This window comes from Sus scrofa, chromosome 5 (assembly GCF_000003025.6).
Source record: "Sus scrofa isolate TJ Tabasco breed Duroc chromosome 5, Sscrofa11.1, whole genome shotgun sequence".
Lineage (NCBI taxonomy): Eukaryota > Metazoa > Chordata > Mammalia > Artiodactyla > Suidae > Sus > Sus scrofa.
The window spans coordinates 71,581,505-71,604,037 of NC_010447.5; the positions used below are offsets into that span (position 1 = coordinate 71,581,505).

The window sequence follows — 22,533 nt, forward strand, 5'->3', positions numbered from 1 at the left end:
AACTTCTCTTTAACCTCCTGAAATATCTGAGTATTTTGTGGCCTAGGTTAAGGTTCTTCCCTCCAGGCAGCTGCCCTCCTCTGCTCAGAGTTCCTGGGCTTGAAGTCACGGCTCAAAATTTACCATATCAGAATCCATGGACCAATTAACGCTGGTCGCTCTAACTCTCCAACACAATGGCTGACTTGTCTTCTCTGGGCCAGCACATTTTTATTATTACAAAGTTAGCTCTTTCTTCATGTGTATTTTTCCATCTAGCCTATCTTTTCAAATGTAAAGTGACTGAAGGCCGGGGCCTTCTGGTTTGTTAACACAAGTCCTAGCACAGCTCTCTATTTTCCAACTGAATTGACATAGTCTTGCTCCTGGACATGAAAATGCTGAAATAAAATTCACACTGTGCAGAACATGTTTTACTGTCGTCAGATTTCTCAATCACAAAAAATGAAGCCTCAAATTACTGGTGCCATGTAACACTGGCAAACTGTCTGGGTGCATTCATGCCAGAATGCTATTAATTCTTTACCTTTATAAAAGAACACGAGATTAGTTTTTAAATTAAGCAAGATAACAGGACTCAAATAACACAAATCCAGAAATGGATAAATTATTAATCCTATTAGTTACAAAATCTCAAATATTTATACAAACATAAGGCATATTAGGATTCAGTGGCTAACATTAGAGTATTGCTTAAGATCTGTGCCAAATGTGCCTATAAAGCAATATGAGGAAATAGGTAATTAGCTAAAATATTTTAACTACACCCAATAAACCGTGTCCTACTGAGCTCCTAAAGCCTTCTGATAAAAACTAAAGCAGATGCAGATAACTGCAATCCTATGTACCTCAAGTTTCTAAAAACCCTTTTCGTTATACATTCCAAAGAGTCGATAAACAGGGCATATCGTCACTCACTGCATGGCTAGACCAGTCAGAGAAATTTTTAAGCAGTCAAAGTGAAGCAATGTGTTCTATGTTTTAAGTCAGTGGTACCCCAACTCCTCAACAAGAAGGCTTTTTTGCTGTCCTATCCTTTACATAAATTAATAAAAACTTGTATTCTAATAATACTTCATATAACCTAATACTCTGAAAAGATTTCCACTCGTACATTATTAATTAGCACAGTATACTGATTACTACAAAAACAACCTTACATTTCATTCGAGCAACTGCTAAGAGGAATTTTTAGACAGGAGCATAAAAGAAGTTACTTGTAACTTAAATAGATATTTTAAGTTGTATTTTAAAAATTAACACAATCTTCAACTCAGTAAAAGTGAATTATTTTGTTAAAGCAAAATTCTCTTTAATACTTGCACTAGGAGTTCCAGTCATGGCTCAGTGGTTAACGAATCTGACTAGGAACCATGAGGTTGCCGGTTAGATCCCTGGCCTTGCTCAGTGGGTTAAGGATCCAGCGTTGGCGTGAGCTGTGGTGTAGGTCGCAGATGCAGCTGTGATCCCGCATTGCTGTGGCTGTGGTGTAGGCCAGTGGCTGCAGCTCCAATTAGACCCCTAGCCTGGGAACCTCCATATGCCGCAGGTGCAGCCCTAAAAAAAGACAAAAGACAAAAAAAAACAAAAAAAAACCTTGCATTAATGCTCAGAGTACTAGAAATGCTGACAATGCCAGGTACATGTTATATGCTCAGAAATTTTTGTTAAAAATGACCTTCACCTAGAGGCGGCTCACAGGTAGGGGCTCTGGCCTGAGCAAGAAGGTAATAAGATCACACTACTGTGCTGCACACACACAGAGTCAAGCTACATGTGGCTACCACAGTGACCAGTTTCCTCAGAGGGTTTGTTCTATTATTTCTTCAGCTCTACAAGAACGCTAGGAGAGGTGAGTAAACAGATCTCCCAAACTTGTATGTAACATGTAGCAATGAAAGGATGTGTGTGTTTGGCATTTTCTCAGGTATGAAAAATAATCTGACCAATATACATCAGGATCTCCACTGAACAACCAATTACTATACAGGCAAAAGGAAGGTTGAGAGAAAATGAAACAATTTTTGGGAATGTGAATGCAGGAGGCAATTACAAAATGTCTACCTTTTCCCATCATTTGCATCTGGCAAACTGCTTACTGAAATCAGACTGTCAAGATTATAAATCATGTGTGAGAATTTTTAAATCCCTCTATGATTTATTCTCTGAAAATAAATTTGTAAACATAAATTAACCAGAAACTTCCCTTTTTGTTTTTTCCAGAATGGTGAAATTTTATTTATTTATTTTTATTTTAATTTTTGTCTTTTCTAGGGCCACACTCAAGGCACATGGAGGTTCCCAGGCTAGGGTCTTAATTGGAGCTGTAGCCGCTGGCCTACACCACAGCCACAGCAACAGCAATGCGGGATCCAAGCCGCGTCTGCAACCTACACCACAGCTCACAGCAACACGGGATCCCTAACCCACTGAGAGAGGCCAGGGATGGAACTGCAACCTCATGGGTCTCAGTTGGATTTGTTAACCACTGAGCCGTGACGGGAACTCCAAAATTTTGATTAGATAAACATTTTAATGAAAACAGAGAAATACAAAATTATTCCATAACTAGTATATGAAGGTATAGGTATTCTTAATGTTTATAAAAATTACTATGGAAATCAATGTAACATGTAAACAAAGTCTAATTTTACTAAAGCGATTTATTTTGACGATAGTTCACACTGACTTTTTCTTTAATATGGAAGGTCAATAATGCCTATTTATCTTTGCATATGAGATATTTATATGCAAAATATACACATAATCAAAAAATGCCCACACACACAAAATAACAACTATCTCAAGTATATTCAACTTAGAATGAAAGAGTTTACAAAATAATAATAGTAATTATTTGAGGATAGTGGCATTATGGGGTGTTTTCATTCTTTTATAACATTATTATATTGCTTTTAAAATTAACATATATTTGTTTTGGATTAGATAACATATAAAACCACTTCCTCATTTAGCATATTAAATAATACTAAAAGAATATAACTTCTAAACCACTTCAGAATTCACATTAAGTATGAAATCCACATACCTGAGCCAACCTCTTTTTCCTCTTCTTCAATGTTGTTTTTGATGCTATCATATTCTTCATCAATGGTCTGGTTACCACGCATCTGAGATAAAATTCTACGAGCCTTTTGAGTCTGTCCTTTCTGAATAAGCCATCGAGGGCTTTCAGGTAAAAAGAGAAAGCCAAAAAACTGTATAACTGCTGGAATTGCTGCAAGTCCCAACATGTACCTGAAATAAGAAATCAATTTATTATTGTAAAGCGTGGTCTTATCAGCACTTATATATTATTGTAAATGTGATCTTATCAGCATATCATGTATGTGGTGAATAAAGTTTTGTGTTCACCACGTTAGGAATAACATCTAATGCTAAATTAATCAGAATAACTTTCTTTTTATTATACATGTACCTGTGTGTGTCACACACACAAAAAAATAGATTGTTTTTATGCCACAGAAAGAACTGAAAAAATGAGAAAAATCTGATTCTTATTTCTCCCACAAATTACAATGAAAAAATGGACAAAAGCCATGGTCACTATGTATATGTATTCTGAACCAAACACATCATGCAAAACACCATAATCACCATACCTCTCTGACACCAATATAATTCTGTAATTTACAGTAAAAAATACAAGCCCCCTGGTGGCCTAGAGGTTAAGGATTCTGCATTATCACTGCTGTGGCCTGGATTAAATCCTTGGGCCCAGGAACTTCCATATGCCACGGGCATGGCCAAAAAAAAAAAAAAAAAAAGGTCCAAAATAAAATTCTGATATCTGCTTAAAAAATATTTTTTCTTTAAAATAAATGCTGAGATATATTTATTTACAATTATTTCTTCCCTGTAAGTGATTAGTTATGATTTCATTTTGCCATCAAGCATCATTTTTTTTTTTTTTAGGAAAAAAAAACTACTTAACCAATAAGAGGGAGGGGGTAGTTAGGAAAGCACATAACAGCCGATGACAGAAAAAAGATGAAGTCAGATGCAAATTATTAAAATGACCGGAAAAATAAAAAATCTGCTCATGTTTTAAGTTATTTGTCATCTTCAAATATCTATTCTTAATGACTGGCGAAACACTAAATAAACATCAAATAAGCACAGCATTTTACATCTATCAGAGAAATAACAAAATAGCAATATGGGTACATTAATATCCAAGATCTCACCAAATTATTCTGACCACCAGACTAATCTCCTACCATCTCTAGGCCGCAGTCTTTTTAAACTGAAGAATAAGATCAGGTAAACTACAAGGTCGCTTTTAAGTGGGGACTCCTATCAATCTGGGACACCTTGATGTTTTCTATTGATCCAAGTTCCCAGCCTATGTCCCATGGTAGATTTTTGATGGTACGGCTCAGAAGGCCAGTTCTGATCACCTAACAGCCTACACCTCTGGTATTCATAAATCAGTGAGAATTTACCTTGCTCAAAACACTTTTCAGAGCTATTCTTTGAAGCTATGCTAAACCGAAAGGAAAACAGTCCTAAAGACTCCATGCACATCTTATAATTAAGTCTTATAATTTTCCAAGCAATTTCGTTTTAATTCCAGAAAGAGTGGAAAAATAAAATACAATTGCTACATAGGTGTTAAGAAAACCTCCTACGTCAAACAGTAGCTACAAATACATTTAGAAACAAAAAATTAACTAAGATTTAGAAAGTAAACAACCAGTTTATGAATGAGTTGACTAAATGAATCATTTGGCCTACAATATGAAAAGAAATCTTATTCAACGTGTTTTATACTTTAACCCACAAATTGTGATAATTACACCAATATGTAAACACTCCTTCCTCTGCTTAACTATAGAACAGTTTTCACCTCAATTTATGTCATTACACCTTCTACTATAGTAAATTATTTACCTATTTCACTCAATTGCATATTTAACTTTGTATTCAGCAGGGCACCTTACAAAGTATCTTGCCCAATAGGCATTTATTTAGTAAATGTTTTATGAAATGATACAAAAGCAGCTACATATCTAAACTTTCTAGATAAACTAAACAGAAAACAATAGTTTCACACGCTTATTTACCCAGTAACTCTTCCGGATCATTTAGCTCTGCAAATTTACTTGCATAGTAATTCCTTCCAATGAAACTATTTGTTACTTTAGTTATTACTAGATCTTTTCTTCTACAGAAGGAGACTCATCTAATGAAAACTAAAGGGATCAGCTTACACAAATGCATATTTATGGCCTCTTCCTCTAAAGTTGTTAACTTGTATAACCAAATCTGTTACTTAAACATATGTCTTAATGCTGTAAAGAATAAAACTTCTATTCAGTTGTGTTCTCTCTTTAAAATTTTAAAAGGTTATCCTACATTGCCAATTAGCTAAAGAATATCATTGAAAAGGTAGACACCAGATATATTAGATTAAGAAATAAATAAAAGTATTAAAAATGAAAGCCTTTGTTTCATTTCTCTGTGACTTTCTTGATCTTTCTTTCTGTTCTCCAGGCCCCCTTAGTGAGAAACTAAGATTAAAGGGCTGCACTGAACACTTCAGAGAAACACTGACATGACTATAGAAACCGAATCATTTTTAGTCCCAAAGATACTAACACAATACTCTGCACCTTACTACTCATCATTTAATTGCAGAACAAAAAACTCTTAATTAAAATAATGAAGAAAAGAAGGGAAACACAAAAATTAAAAAAAATGCAAACACAGATAACTGGCATGTTTTTGAAGCGAGCTGTAGAAGACAGAATACTTTAGCTCTTCAGCCTTCTGAAATCTGTTATGGCCCAAGACTCTAGATTGGACATGTACAACTCAGAGCTCTAACACTAGGATAGGAAAAAGGAATTCATACACTGCTGCCAAACTCTAAGGCTATTAAAGCCTGTTTTTAGAGACTAGTCAAGATAAAATATGTTTTACACATTTACTTCCTAACATTTCTAAAAGTAAAACAAAAAAGCTTATTTTACTATACTTGAATTACCTTTCATGATAAAAATATTTGATAGGAGTACAATTCCATGGCTTTTTAAAGATCAAATACATAAAATCTCAAGTAACTAGTTTATGATACAGAGAGGGTAGGAGCAGATCTGTCTCACTTCAGCTCTGCACATATTAATCACGAAACCTTGGTCAAGCTACTTAACATTTTAATGCACAGGTGACAGTGTCTATGTCACTGGGCTATTGGAAGAATTAAGTGAAATCATTCTACTGGAAACTAAGCACAAAGAACAAGCACAGCAAAAAAAGTTTTCACCTCCCTGACCCTCTCCCCTCTCAAACATTTCAATGCAACTTTTCTATTCTAGCTATATAATCCACCCAGACTTTCAGTACACAGAAGTAACCAATTTCTTTCTTGAGGAAAAAGTATTCCTCTAATGATATACAAACTGAGAATAAGAATAACTAAGAGTTTGCTTTGCTGTGACACTGATGAAAATTTTAACATGAGGCTAAAAGAGGAAGAACTCTATAGGCTTAGTTAAGGCACTACTACAGCATCACCATGAATCCTCTAAAGCCAGTGAAACCGGGAACCAGATGAATGACAAGGGCACACTGAAGCTGGGCAGGCAGCCCCCAAACAAGCAAGCAACCCCCTATTGATATGGGAAATCTCATTATTGTAAGTCACATCACGGGTTCTAAACCCTGGCTATACATTATAATCACCAGGGAGGCCTTTATGACATACCAGTGTCCAGGTCCTACCCACCCCAGGATTTTTTTTTTTTTTTTTTTTTTTTTTAGGGCTGTACCCATGCCATATGGAAGTTCCCAGGCTAGGGGTTGAATCAAAGCTATAGCTATCAGCCTACGCCACAGCAACTTGGGATCCAAGCCACATCTGTGACCTTCACGACAACACTAGAGCCCCAAACCACTGAGACAGGCCAGGGACCGAACCCGAGTCCTCATGGATACCAGTCAGATTTGTTTCTGCTGAGCCACGAGGGCAACTCCAACCACAGGGATTCTGACTAATTGCTCTGGGCTTCGAGCCCAGGGAATTTTATTGTCTTAAAAGCTCCCCAGGTAATACTAATATGCCATTAAGGCTGAGAACCGCTGATCTAAATATTTAAAAAACCCAGAGGGTGAAAGTGAACTTCTAACAAGCACCAAAGGTCCACACCTTGAGGCAAAAGCCGCTTACCTCCAGAAGCAGTTCAGCATGCCATGCTGACAGTAGGGGAAAGGAGACTGACTCAAGCCACGGTGCCAAGGCTTCATGAATTCCAAAACGCTTCAGCATATTCTTTAGCACCATGGTCACTCACAGAAGGATACCTTTTAAAACTTTCTAAACTGAAGTTAACAAATGAGCTATTGTATTTTTTCCTACGACTAGGTAGCAGCAGCACCTGCCTACCAGAAAACTAAGGAGGTGCCCTCAAATAGGAAGCAATACTTTCCCACTGTGCTTTGGGGCCAGCTATCGACAAAAGATACAAGCCTGGCTTCTTCACCTCACTTTAAGCCTTCCCAGTGTTAGGAAGGGAAACTCTGTAAACCAAACATCCTGCATTCCTGGGTGCCGGCCCTCCGCACTATGTCTGAGAAGACCTACCGCAGCTGCTGCCAGGAGATGGCCTGGCACCTCACCCAAAACCAAACAAGCCCTTCACTGAACTGGACGTTTACAATCATTCTTCTTTTAAAGGAATCATACTGCTCTCACCTATGAAAGTAAAGACAGTGACCTCAAAGACATTGCCGTTTAAGTCAGAATTCTGCAGTTCATAATTGCCCCCCTCGGAACAGGATGATAACATGGTTATCTGATAACATAGTCAAGAGATAAATACTTATCTCTAGTAGTTCCACAGGGGTGAACATACAAACTCAGCTTGGATTACAGCAGAAGTAATAGGTAATACATAGCACTAGTTAGTATATGCCAATCAGTTAACTAATTAACTAATTAAAGATACCTTAACTAATTTATCTCTACAACAACCCTACGAGGTAGGTACCACTATTACTACCATTTTACACATAGAAAAGAGGCACAAAGAAGACAGAGAATTAGCATGTGGTACAACAAGGATGAACACTCAGGCTCCCTATAAAAAAGGTTTACTGTAAGTCATGCTGTAATAAATGCTTAATGATTACTTGATAATCCTTCTGCAGAACTCATAAAGAGGGGCATTAATTTACCCTCATCTCATGTTTAAGGACTTTGAAGGATCCCTTTAGAAGTCTGTTGTTCACACGTCTCTATGGGATGAAGTAAAGCCCTGCAGCAGTAATGGAAAAGGGCTTCTGGGCCTTAGCCCTCCTTCTTGGCAAGCACAGCAGCACCTCACACTGAAGCACCTACCCAGCTGGGAAACCGCAAAATGGATTTAACCTGGACCCACTAGTGGCAAATGGACTATCTTATTACTCTTAGACACTAGTGTGTTACTATGACAACAGTTAACTATTAAGAAAATATCTTATTTGTAAGAGTAAATTTGTACTGCTGACGTTGAACACTGTGTGTGAATTTTAATTTCATTTTTCTTTAACAGATGGAGGTAAACTTTTCACACAGGAAAACCTTAGATAACAGGACAATAGGTCATTTAAAAGATGATGGGGAGCAAAAAGTTCTGACTTGAGATTTGATTATTTTAAAATGTTTTATATGACGGAGGTGATAGATCTGAAGTTGCTTTTCTCTACATTTCCAATGTCTGCTGCCCAAAGGCCTCCCCAAAAGGACTGCACTGGAGCAAGGAACATCACAGTCCATTTCTCCCCTCCCCTCTATTCTTTTTCCTCCTTAAATTCCTAAATGATGGGAAGAGGTTACCAATGACTTACAAAGGAAGAGCTATGTGATATAAGGTTTTTACTGTAAGTCAAGCTACAGCAGAACAACTATCACAGCTAAGAGAACAGTATTACAAAATGTTATATTTAAGACAAATTGTATGCAATTATTTTTATAGCTCTTGAGGTGCTGAATTCTACTAAAGGGAAGAATGCTTTTCACTCTGATAAACCCAGTAAAGATTCTGGGGCACTGCAGTCATTTAGCCAATTAGCCTCCTAATAAGCTATGAGAGCATTAAGGTACAGTTCAATAATTACTTCCTTACCTGTCTCCAGACCTCACACTGTTAAAAGTATACCTTTTAAGGAGTTCTCTTAAAATAGGTTAAGCTCAGTGTTGTCAATGTATCAGCTTGGGTTGCAGCTGTGGCCCGGGGTCTATCCCTCATCCGGGAACTTCCACATGCCTCGGCTGTGGCCAAAAAAAAAAAAAAAGGTATACATTTTAAAACCAAATCCCCACACCTTATATTTTTCTAGTCACAGAGATTCCTAGTATTTTTGGAAACATTAAGATGAGCTCCGTAACAACCTCTGAAACTGTCCTGAGTACAGGAGGGTTTTTAACAATACTCTCTCATAATACCTAGTAATGTCTTATAATAAACTGAAGAAAATAAAATGACAAAACTGTATTTGTAATTCCAACAGTCTTAGTTCCATCCTGTCTTCTGTCCTGCATTCTGTTTATACGTATTTGCTTTAGAAATACTGTGCTGTTAGCCATTCTAACAGCACAAATAAACTATTTGCTTATGCTGTGCTTTAGTCTTTAAAACCAGTTGCTGCAAACAGGCACCTTTCATATATAACTATGAAGTAAATTCTAAATCTTTTTTTCTTGAAACATTTCATTTAAAATAGAGTTAGCTGTAGAATCAGTAAATTCTTTGAAGATGTTGCTTTATGAAGATTACTGTTTGCTTAGAAAGCTAAGGGTGAACTTCTTGTTATCTTGCTGAGATGTTATTCAGCTGTTTACCCAGCAAATATCTCCAGAATGTGAGTTAAGCACCAAACTCTTAAGCCAGTCATTGGGCATCATGAACAAACTTAACTAGAGAGAGTGTAGTACTGTGTAAATCCAAAAACATCTCCCCAAGCTGCAACTTTCCAATGATACCTATTTAGGGTAGTGAGAGTTTCCCCTTAAAAAGGCCACCCCTTCAAACCACCTCCAAGAACAATTTCTCCCATCCTACATCTAGGGCTACCCAACTTCACTGTTCAACATTCCTACGGATTTTCAGGTTATTTTTTAATATAATTCTCATATACTTTAAGTAATAATCATATAAGTAACTCATTTACTCTGCGATCTCTATTCTTGGATTACAAAAAAGTGACCTTTTATGTCAATAATAAAACTCAGTCACCAAACATAAATTATGATTTGCCCATGTTCCTAATGAATGAAAAGTTTTAAATTCAAGAAGACAACACTGAATTTAACTATCTTCTATAATTACAACTTACTGATGATACATGTCTAAATTTTTGTTCATCACTCATCACTCCATTTCAACAGATAAGAAACTGAAACAAGAAAACACTATCTAATTGAGACCTCAGGCTAAGACGTTAATTTTCCTCTGCCACAAGGACCATATCAACACCAATGACTGATACACTTGAAAATCTGATGGCAGCTAGAGAATAAACATGAGACACTTAGCTAGGAGCACCTAAAAAAAAAAAAAAAATCAGCCTGTCGAGTTGATATTTCAAGTAAATAGGTGATGCGGGGAAAAAAAAAAAAAAAAAGATGTGATACATCACCAGCAAATGAGCCATTTCTGTGTTACCAAGAATGATGTAAACTGTTTCAAAAAATCATAGCCAGAGATGTAATTATAGATGTAAACCAAAGAAAATATTAACTCTTTCTACATTATTAGGGAAAAACCTCTCAAAGAAATCTGATATCTACGTAAGGCAAATGGCTTGGGTAAGGTTATTTAGTGTTGCGGTTATAGTAGAAGCAGCAAAATATACTTGCTTTGATAGAATAAACTTAGATGTTATTTAAATAAATGAATGTGGTATTTACGCAGATATTAGTTTTAAACAATATGGTAAAATGCATTAAGACTTGTACAAAATCCACAGTACTAGTGCTGAAAATAATTCACACACAACCATCCTATACACATCTTTTTTTTTTTTTTTTTTTTTTTTTTTGTCTTTTTACGACAACACCTGCAGTATATGGAGGTTCCCATGCTAGGGGTCAAATTGGAGCTGTAGCTGCTGGCCTACAGCACAGCCACAGAAACGCCAGATCCGAGCTGCATCTGCGACCTACACCACATCCCACAGCAACATCAGATCTCCAACCCACTGAGCGAGGCCAGGGATCGAACCTGCAACCTCATGGATACTAGTCAGATTCACTTCCGCTGAGCCACAATGGGAACTCTGTATCTTCTTTTTTAAAAACTCTGAATATGTTCTATATGCAAAGCTTTAGGTTTGGTATTATGAAGACGCAGTAATGATTTAGAGATATTCCCTTGCTTCATGGAGCTTATACCCAGTATCATGGAAAAAAATAGGGTTGTGTAACTGCTGTCATTGGTATTTAGCCACAGTGTAAGAGTAAGGAGAAAAGTTATTTCAACAGAGAATACTAAAAAAGGGTGTGATGGCAGAAATAACATTCAAATTATCACTGACCAAGACTTTCTTTGTGGCCTACAGCACAAATCACCACTAATCAATGCAGAGAAGGAATACAGTGGAGGAGCCAATCTAAGGTTTAGGTTAACTTGTGTTAGGTAAAATTTGCATACAATAAAATGAAGGGATTCAAGGTGACCATTCTATGAGTTTTGAGATACACACACACACACACATATATATACCCTTGTAACAACCATCCCAGTCAAGAAACAGAACATTGCCATCATCCCAGAAAGTACCCTCATACCCAACTCCTTTTCCAGTCAATCCCCATTGCCAAAGACAATCACTGATGGAATTTCTGTCCCCATTGCTTATTTTGCATGTTGATGAACTTCATAGGGAACCACAGATACCATACTCTTTTGTGTCCAGCTTCTTTCAATCATGTTGAGATACATCCATTCTTTTTATTTCACTGATCTATTTATCAGTCCTTAGCAGCCTGTCTTTAATTATTTTACCTTTATAGAAAGTCTTGAAATCAGATAGTGAATCCCCACGTATTCTTCAAGATGGCTTTGGCAATTCAGATCCTTTACTGTTCTATAAAATTTTTAAAATCAATTTGTCCATTTCACGGAATTTTTTTTTTTTTTTTTGTATTTTTAGGGCCATACCCACGGCATACGGAAGTTCCCAAGCTAGGGGTGGAATTGGAGCTACAGCCACTGGTCTACACCACAGCCATAACAACATGGGATCAGAGCCGCCCCAGAGACCTACACCACAGCTCACAAGCAACACCTGATACTTTAACCCACAGAGCAAGCCAGGGATCGAACCCTTGTCCTCATGGATGCCAGTCAGGTTCATTACCACTGAGCCACAATGGGGACTTCGATTTCAATGAATTTGAAAGTGGCGATGGTAAACATCTTTGTCTTGAATTCCATCAGAAGGGAAAGCATTCAGGTTTTCTCCACTGAGTATAAAATTGATTTTTTTTTGTAGATGTCCTTTATTGAGTTCAAGAAATGCTTTTCTGACTTATATCTCCTTATATCCATAAGTTATTTAGAACATGCTGCTTTAATTTTCAAATATTTAAAGCTTTTCTGGCCTATCTTATTGATGTCTACTTTAATTCTGCTATGATCAGAGGACATATTCTGTAAGATTCATTTTTTAAATTGATTAACATTCATTTTATGACTCAGGATATGCTCAATTTTAGAGAATGTCTGATGTGAAATTCAAAAAGAATGTGTGCGCCACAGCTGTTGGGAGTAGCCATCCACAAATGTCAATTACGGCTAGGCAATTAATACTTTCCAATTTTTCGATAAACTTACTTTTAATCTAGTTGTCCTATCAGTTGCTAGAAAAGTTAAAAATTCTCTAAATATGAGCCTGAAATTGTCTATTTCTTCCTTTAGTTCTGTAACTTTTAATTGTACTAAATATACAAAATAAAACTTCCAATTTTAATCATTTTAAGTGTACAGATCTGCAGCATTCACAATATTGTACAAACAAGATCTGCTAATTTTTTGGCTGTGCAATTTGAATATACATTCTTTATCGTTCTTATTCCTGACGAACTCATTTATCATTATGAAATGTCCCCCTTCATCTCTGGTAACAGCATGTGTGTAAAGTCTACTTTGTGTGATTATTAATATATCCGCACAAGCTTTCTATATTTACTATTTGCACAGTCTACCTTTTCCCATTCTTTCCGTTTTAACCTATCAGAGGCATTTTAAAGTGTATCTCCTTTAGACAATATAAATTTGTGTCATCTTTTTGTACAGTGATGTTTTACATTTAATCCAACTGTTGCTCAAACTGGATTTTAAGTCTACCATTTTGCTATCTGCTTTCCATTTGTCCCATCTGCTATTTATTTCTGTGTTCATCCTTTCTTGCCTTTGTTCACATTATCCAAATATTTTAAGTCTTTCATTTTAATTCTTATAATGGCTTCTTAGCTATATAGTTTTTTTTTTTTTTTTTTTTTTTTTAAATTTTGGCTATGCTTGCAGCATATGGAAGTTCCCAGGCCAGGGATTGAACCTGTGCCACAGCAGTGACCTGCTACAGTGACAATGCTGGATCTTTAACCCACAAAGCCACAGGTAACCTAGCTGTATCTTTTTGTAATCTCATCTAGTGGTTGTTCTAGGAATAAAACATGAATCTGAACTTTTCCGTCTCCCTAGACGTAATACTATAACTCTTCAAAAACATGTATAATTCCATTTACTGCCTCCATTTTTTTGCTATTGTCAAATATATTTTATAACTTACATATATTATAAATCACACAATACATTTAAATGTAAACAGTCATATGTCTTTCAAAAACATTGAGAGAAAAAAAAAATCAAGTCCTTTATATTTGGCCTCTTATGACAGCCAGTCTCTTCCTTCCATCTAGTGCCATTTCCCTTCAGTCTGAAAATTTCCTTTAGCGTTTCTTACAATGCAGGAGGTCTAATGGTGACAAGTTGTCCTAATTTTAGATTATATGAAAATGTTTTTATTTTATGTATATTTTTGAAGGACATTCCTACTAGACTGACATACTTTTCTTTCGGTACTTTAAAGATGATGCCGTGTTGTCACCTACCCTCCACTGTTTCTAGTGTAAAGCTGGCCATCATTTGACTGCTGTTCCCCTTCATGTAAGGTTTCTTCTTTCCTTGAATCCTAATTTTCTCTGAATCTCTCATTTGCTGCTGTTTGATTATGATTTCCCTGGGTGCTCTCATCTTTATGTTACTTGGGATTCTCTGTGCTTCCTGATTCAGTAAGTTAATGTTTTCACCAAATTCGGGAAATGTACAGCCATGATTTCTTTGCACATTTTTGCTCCATTCTCTCTCTCCTTCTTGAACGTCAAATACATGAATATTAGACTACTTGATATGAACTGGATGTATATAAGCCTATTGTACCCTACTGAATAAAAGGTCACTGAGGCTATCTTTTTCAACCTTATGATTCTTTTCAGATTTGATATCCATGAGTCTGTCTTCAAGTTTCCAGGCTTTGTCTTTTGTCATCCCCAATTTGCTGTTAAGCCCATCTAGTGAATTTTTTAGATTTTACTTTCTGATTTCACATGCTGTACTTTCAGTAAAAGCATTTCCATTTGTTTCTTTTTTTATATAGTTTACATTTTTCTGCTGAGATGCTCCATCTGGTTACTCAATACAACTATCTTTACTTTTAAGTCCTTGAATTTATTTCCAAGAGTTATTTTTAAAGTCTTTTTCTGATAATTACAACATCTGCATAATCTTGGAGTTTGTCTATACTAATCAGTTTTTCTTTCAATGAGAGGTCACATTTTCTGTTTATTCACATGTCTAATAATCTTTAATGTGTTTTGAGTATTGTGAAAGGATAAACTCTGGAGACTCTAGATTTTGTTCTCCTTTCTGAAGGAAACTGACTTTTATCATGCACCTTGTATCTGTGGAAACTTCGTTTTACACTTGGTTAGTGTAAATGTTTCAGTTTTGGCGTGGTCTTAGGGCAAATTCCTTCATCATGCAACAGTCTTTACACCTAAGGCATGGTGCTTCTAGGATTCAAAGGAAATCTCGAGCTGTTTCTCCCTCTCACTTGGCAGCTTTCAAATTCCAAATATGTCACTCTTCCTAAGGGCAAGAAACAGAATCTCTCTGTTTTTATCATCTTCTAACTATTACTTTCTGCATGTTCCATGGAATTTCCTCTGCAATATCACAGGTCAGGGATCTGTAGAACATTTGCAGCAAATGAATATTCAGATTTGGGAGCTTCCTCCTCTATGGGTTATTCTTTTCCTGGATTTCCCTACTCAAATTTCAGCTGCGCTGGTCTTCCCAAACTCTAGCCCCTGATACCCCAAGCAATGCAGCTGTAGTTTTCTGCTTAAATTCTGGCTGTCCAGCACCATGGATTGAGGACTGTCCTCAGAGGAAAAAGCCTTTGGTGTAGATCTCAATAGGAACTGTTCTCTTCCAGGATCCAATTTCCTTCAGTTTCAACCTACCTGTGCTGGAGCTCTCCAGTGTTTTCACTTTTTTTTTTTTTTTTTTTTTAATTCTGTCTGTGGCTTATAATGGCTGTTGTCAGGGGAGGTTAGTTTTATGCAAATCAACCTCTTCAGTAAACTCTATTAACTTTTCACCTAGAAAATTCACAGAGTTAAATGTGGGGGTGATGTTTATTGCCAGCTTTATGCAGAATGGAGACTCAACCTAAGATTTTTCTGGAGATAACAGCAAGCAATGCCTAGGAACATTTAAGAGTTTGTACGTATGTTCACAGTCATTTGACACAATAACACTGTGTGATGACTGAAGTATTAGCTAAATGAAAATATTAGAGCTTACATAAATTAACTCATGTGCTGTTAAAGCATGTCTCAGATCTGTTCTTTCCACTATACCATGATACTTTTATGATAAACAGTCATGTATCTTGTGTACACTTATGTCAATAATAAAATTACAAATATCTTCAGTATTAAGATATTTACTTATAATGAGACTATTAACCAAATCCATCTTCCTTAAAATGGCTAATATCATAAATTATAAGAATACTTTCCCCAGCACAAATTTGTTTAGAAATATCATCCTCTTTTAAACATGACTCTTAAAGGATCTTATTGGCATGGTTTTTAAATTGTAAAGTATGATGGAGGAGGGAGGCTCATAAATTTTTTCAACCTAAAGTAATGTTGATTTAAAAAAAATTATTTTCTGGGAGTTCCCATGGTAGCGCAGTGGAAACGAATCCAACTAGGAACAATGAGGTTGCGGGTTCAATCCCTAGCCTTGCTTAGTGGGTTGAGGATCTGGCATTGCTGTGAGCTGTGGTGTAGGTTGCAGGTGCAGCTTGGACCTGGTGTTGCTGTGGCTCTAGCACAGGTTGGCGACAGCTCTGATTAAACCCCTAGCCTGGGAACCTCCATATGCTACAGACCTAAAAAGACAAAAGACCAAAAAAAAAATTATTTTCTGAGACTGTCAATAAACAACTCAAATTCATGTACTGTGCAATGGATTTAAAGTTTTATTCATTCTTGTTGAAGACCAGCCTTCCGCTTCCCCCTCAAACTCCCAAACAGCAATCATGCCCATCCTCCAATCCACTCTAAACCTCTGACCAGTGCCCAAGCATGACTGGCTTTTTCATACCACAGGGACTTAGAAAACTGTTTCCCCTAGCGTTTCCCTGTCTCTCACTCTGCCTGGAACATTTTTATTCATAAAAGACTCAGTTCAAATATCACTCTGTTGTGAAGCTAAGCTATTTATTCCCCGTGAGAGCTCCTATAACACTATCATTTACTTAACACGCTGGTGAAAAGCCTCTCCTTCATTGTCTGTGAGGTGCTTGATTGCTTCAGGTCAGGTATATTTCTTAGCTTTCTATCTGTAATCCCAAGGACAACAGTAGTATCAAGTAGGTGCCAAAAAAGTGTTTTGACTGATAGTGATTTCTGTCCTAACTCATGTCTCTAAGAGTACTACTCTCTGTACTTCACACCAATATTCTGGCAGTGGCCTCGACAGGTTCCCTGAACTTATCCAGGAGCCAAGAGTTCCAAAAAACTCTGGACACATTGTTATGTTAATCATTGACTCACATTGTGGTATGCCCCACTTTACAAGTAGTAGCTTCCCTCTGCCTGCAGATAAAAATTGACAACTTCTAGCCTAGAATTCACAGACCTCTACCACCTGGCTCCAATCTACCAGGTACATCATCACTTCAGTTCAAGCCTCCTGATCCTGCCCTCATTGAACCTACGTTCTGCTGCCATTTTCACCTGGGTCCACATGAATCCTGCCGATTCTTCAAAACTCAGCACAAGTCTCACACTGTCCACAAATGAGCCTGAAGATACTTCCAAAAAATGTCTACTGTAGATATTACTAACACTAATACTTCTCATCCAACACCTATATTACCTCAAATTTCCTTCTTCAGGTGAAAAAGGAAAAGAAAAAAGAACATCAGATGAGACGAAACATGCAAAAAATACCCACCACACTTGGAAACTTGGCAAACAGTTGTATATAATATAGTGAGGTAGAATAAGAAAAGTGTAGTAAAAAAAAAATAAATCTCAGAACTAGTGGGTGAAGAATTTAGCCTCTATAGATAAAACATTCTTATTAATATAAATCACATGATTTATATATTTATAAATAGAGGAATACTCATTTCAAAATCAGCTCTGTCCAAGGGAGAAGCATAAAGAAGGTTCTGGGCACCAGAAAGGAATATTATTTTGAAGGATGAAAATTTTCATAGGATCAGAAACCAGTTTTTCTTTCTCTAGCATTTATGCTCAATAAGAAACATTTATGATTAATAGTTTTCAGCTCTCTATAATGGAAATTAGTCCTTAGCACAAATGAATGAATGGATATTTTTGGTTTATAGCCATATCTTTTTACTTTGGTTAAGAGTCTCTTTTCTGAAGCCAAGTCAACTTCAGTTTAGTTCAATAAACACTTATTGAGCATTTACTGTGTTCCAGGCCCCTTCCTAGACCTAAAAAGGAGTACAAGGTCAATGACTTCAAGCTCCAAAGTGAATTAGAAGAAAGAGACAAAATAAGTAATGAACTGGAGTTCCCATCATGGCTCAGTGGAAATGAATCTGACTAATATCCATGAAGATGCAGGTTTGATTCCTGGCCTTGCTCAGCAGGTTAAGGATCCAGTGTTGCCATGAACTGTGATGTAAGTCACAGACACGGCTCAGATTCCATGTTGCTGTGGCTGTGGTGTAGGCCAGAGGCTACAGCTCCGATTCCACCCCTACCTGGGAACCTCCATATGCCGCAGGTGCAGCCCTAAAAAGACAAAAAGAAAATTAGTAATGAATTCAAAATAACATAGTGAGTATAATAGTGAAGCCATGTACAAAGTACTATGGAAGGGCCAAAGGACAAAGACAGTTTCACATGATATACAAGTACTGGTTTAACTGAGGAACAAGAACTGGACCAGGAAACCAGGACAGGGTAGAAAAAACATTATAGGAAAAGTGATCAGAAGGAAAAAAAAAAGTGATGAAGAAGCAAGATGCTATTGGTATATAAGGTTTATAGGCATGATTGTTGTATAAAGGAGTGAGGGAGGTAACAATGAATTACAAGTATAGAAAAGCCAGCAGAGATTGGATAATGAAAGGCACTACAAGCCATGATGAAGGGACTGATTTTTTTTTCCTGTAGCAAATGGGGAGTTTCTGAAGCATTCTAGCAATGGCATGCCCAGATAAAACTGATCTGTGTAGTAGCTAAGTTCACTTTATTTCATGTTTATTGAAAGCCCGCTGTGTGCCAGGCTTTAACTAGGCAATTAAAAAAAGAAAACTTTCCTTTGCTTGAGGTGAAGTGAGTAAATCTCATTATGTTCAATAAGCACAATTTAAAAATATTGGCACAGAAAAGGGAAAAGAGTGATAAAACTTCAAATCATTATTGTTAGCTACCAAACTAACTCTGCCTTCTTTATTAGCACTATAATGTGCTAGATAAAAATAAAATCTTTCTCAAAATTATTAGTCATCAGGGAAAAACAAATCAAAACCACAAGTGGCCACTTCATACCCACTGAGAGGACTATAATCAAAAGGAAAGATAATAATAAATGTTTACTAGGATATGGAAAAACAGAGAGAGTGTAGAGGAGAATAGTCTCCCAGTTCCTCAAAAGGTAACACAGTTACCTTATGACCTAGTAATTCCACTCCTGGGTATAAACCAAGAGAACTGAAAACATATGTCTACCCTGAAACTTACACACTCATGTTCATAACATTATTTGTAACAGCCAAAAAGTAGGAACAGCTCAAATATTCATCAACAGATGAACTGCTAAACAAAATGTGATATATCCACATTATTTGCAGATACATGCTATAACATGATGAACCTCAAAAACATGCTGAGTGAAAGAAGCCAGTCACAATGGACCAAATACTGATGTACGAGATACTCAGAACAGGCAAATGTACAGACATAGAAAGTAGGTAAATGGTTGCCTTGAGCTGGGAGGAGCTGGGAAGCTGGGGGATGACAACTAAGGGGTGTAAGTTTTCTTTTCAGGGTAATGAAAATGTTCAAACTTGTGGTGATGACTGCACAATTCTGCAAATACACTGAAAGCCACTGAATTGTATGTTTTAAATGGGTGAGCTGAATGGCATGTGAATTATATCTCAAAAAGTTATTTTTAAAAACTTAATCTTTAATGATTTTTTCAAATCCTTATTTTCCCTTTCCTCATGAAGCCCAATAATACCTCTCCCAGTACAGAATGTATTATGACGCTAAGTGTTGTAAATATCAACATTCAATCTTCTACTGGCAATTGTTTTTTCTAGAAAAACTTATCTCCAAAAGTTCAGCAATAAGCAATTTATTTCTACAATAGCCGAATAATAAAAGAACAGAAGCTTGGAACCATCTGATACAAAAGGTAAATTAGCCTGTCAACGGCATCAAAATCTAAGTTTTTCTGTTGGTTTCATCTTTTGAATGTCTTAAGCTCATCATTTGTAAAAATCATCAGTTATCATATTTTAAATTATAAACTCCTAGAAGCAGAATGAGGGAAAAAGCAATTAGATTTTATGCAAAATTGGTTTTAATCTACGTCATGTAGACACTACAATCATATGCCATTTTTATTGCTGTATAATCTTTCTTTCTTAACCAGTAGTGAGAAAAGGTATCTAAATAGCTATATTTAAATGATGTTGGGAAAACTGGAGAGCCACAAGCAAAAGAATGAATCTTGTACCATAGATAAAAATTATTCAAAATGGATTAAAGACTTGAACATAAGACCTGAAACCATAAAACTCTTAGAAGAAAACACAGACAGTAAGCTACTTGACAGAGGTCTTGCAGATAAATTTTGAATTTGAGTACAAAAGCAAAAATAACAAAACCAAAAATAAGTGGGACTACATTATCCTAAACAGCTTCTGCACAACAAAGGAAACCATCAATAGAATGAAATGGCAATCTACTAAATGGGAAAAAAAAAATTGCAAATCGTGTATCTAACAAGAGATTAACTTCCAAAATAAATAAAAGATTCATACACATTCAACAGCAAAAAACCAAACAATCTAATTTAAAAATGGACAGAGGATCTGAACAGACATTTTTTCCAAAGAACACATACAGATGGCCAACAGGTCCATGAAAAGATGCTCAACATCACTAACAATCAAGAAAATGCAAATTGAGACCACCTCACACCTGCTGAAGTGGATATTATCAAAAACGACAAGATATCAGAGCTGTTAGTATTGATGTGTAGAAGAGGGAACACTTGTGCCTTAGTGGGAATGTAAACTGATACAGCCACTGTGACAACAGTATGGAGGTTCCTAAAAAGATTAAAAATAGAACTACCGTAAGATTCAGCAATTCCACTTCTAAGTATTTATCTGAAGAAAATGAAAATACTAACTCAAAAAAGATCTCCATGTTCACTGAAGCATTATTTAAAATAGTCAAGATTAGGAAACAAGCTTGTACAAGTGTTGATGGGTGAATTAATAAAGAGAATGTGGAGTATCACACAATGGAATATTACTTAGTTATGAAAAAGAATGAAATCTTGCCATTTGCAACAACATGGATGGACCTCAAGGGCATTATGCTAAGTGAAATAAGTCAGACATAAAGACAAATACCATATGGGCTTTTTTATATGAGAATCAAAACAAACAAACAAAAAAAACCCCAAACCAAACCAAAAAGGAAACAAAAAACTAAACTCATCTATACCGAGAACAGACTGAGGGTTTCCAAAGGTGGTGGGTGGGGGCAGGGGAAATGGGTAAATTTTGTTTTTTAGTTTAAATATATTGCTTAGCTTTTAAAAACAAATACTTAAATAAAAATAGTTATATTTAAAATGTACTTTGGTTCCAATTAAAAACAAATTTTAATGAAAGTAGATATATATTAGTTATGTTAATAAAATTTTTAACAATTTTTAACAAAATGTAAATAGATGATTTAGATCTTCTTAAAACTTATGTGGGGCTGAAAGACTAACTTCCATTGAGCTTCCAAGAAAAACTCAAAATATCAGGTTATGCTGATAACAAGCTATCATCTCCCTCTTTCTGTTCTTCTACAGAGTAGAAAAGAAAGATGAAGTTTCTTGCTTCTTCAATTTTTCAGGAATTTCTCATTTTGGCAGAGATTCATTCCTTCCGAGGTAGAAGGTCATTTAGCAACATCTGCAAACAGAGCTGCTGCTTTAAAGAAATCTGTCCTCTCTTTAATGGTCCTGAACAAACACAAACGTGGGCCTTAACCGGCTTCAGTGAGTTTCAAATGACTTTTAACAAAACTTTATCAGTGCAAGTCTTTAATGGCTCATCTTAAGCCATGCAATTTATTGTGCTCCTTATATATAAAAAAAACTCCCTACATACACATAGAAGCAGACCCTGTTTCTTCAGCTGTTTAGAATTAACTTCAATAAGCACCAGGTAAAGAAGCACTAGAGTCTGTCTTGTTGAATATTTGGTCTCCAGAGTCTATAGAGAGTACAAGAAAATTTTATTAAAATGTAAAGCGCTGGAAGGATTACAGGAATCTGATGTTTCAAATACCAGGAAGTATATCAAAATCCAGAGCCCATACTATCTTTCAGCTTTAACATAAGATTAGTTTGTTTTACGATATTCAGTTTGAAAACACTTAAAGCAGGTTTAAAAGCATTTTTCTTATCTCTTTGATTCAAAGTAAGCCAAATGGATATGCGTATATGTATGGCTAAATAACTTCATTGTTTGGACAAAGAAATGATCAAAACCTTGTAAATCAACTATAATTCAATAAAACTTAAAAAAGTAAGCCAAATAATGATCAAGAAATAATTTCTATTTTAAGATTTACATATATCATAAAACATCCTTTTACATAGCTAAATCTGTACCTTTAAAAACTGAGTTTTCTTTCATTCAGATCAGAATGCAGCTCTCTAAATCCCA

The 22,533-nt window shown here is 36.0% G+C and overlaps 1 protein-coding gene across 1 annotated transcript in view; it reads right to left on the minus strand.

Moving 5' to 3' along the window:
* SLC2A13 (solute carrier family 2 member 13) overlaps positions 1-22,533 on the minus strand; it is a 378,855-nt gene that overhangs the window by 286,506 nt on the left and 69,816 nt on the right. The window contains exon 3 of the mRNA XM_021092534.1: positions 3,050-3,258. Within this exon, the coding sequence (XP_020948193.1) occupies positions 3,050-3,258 (209 nt within the window). The remainder of the gene's footprint in view (positions 1-3,049; positions 3,259-22,533) is intronic.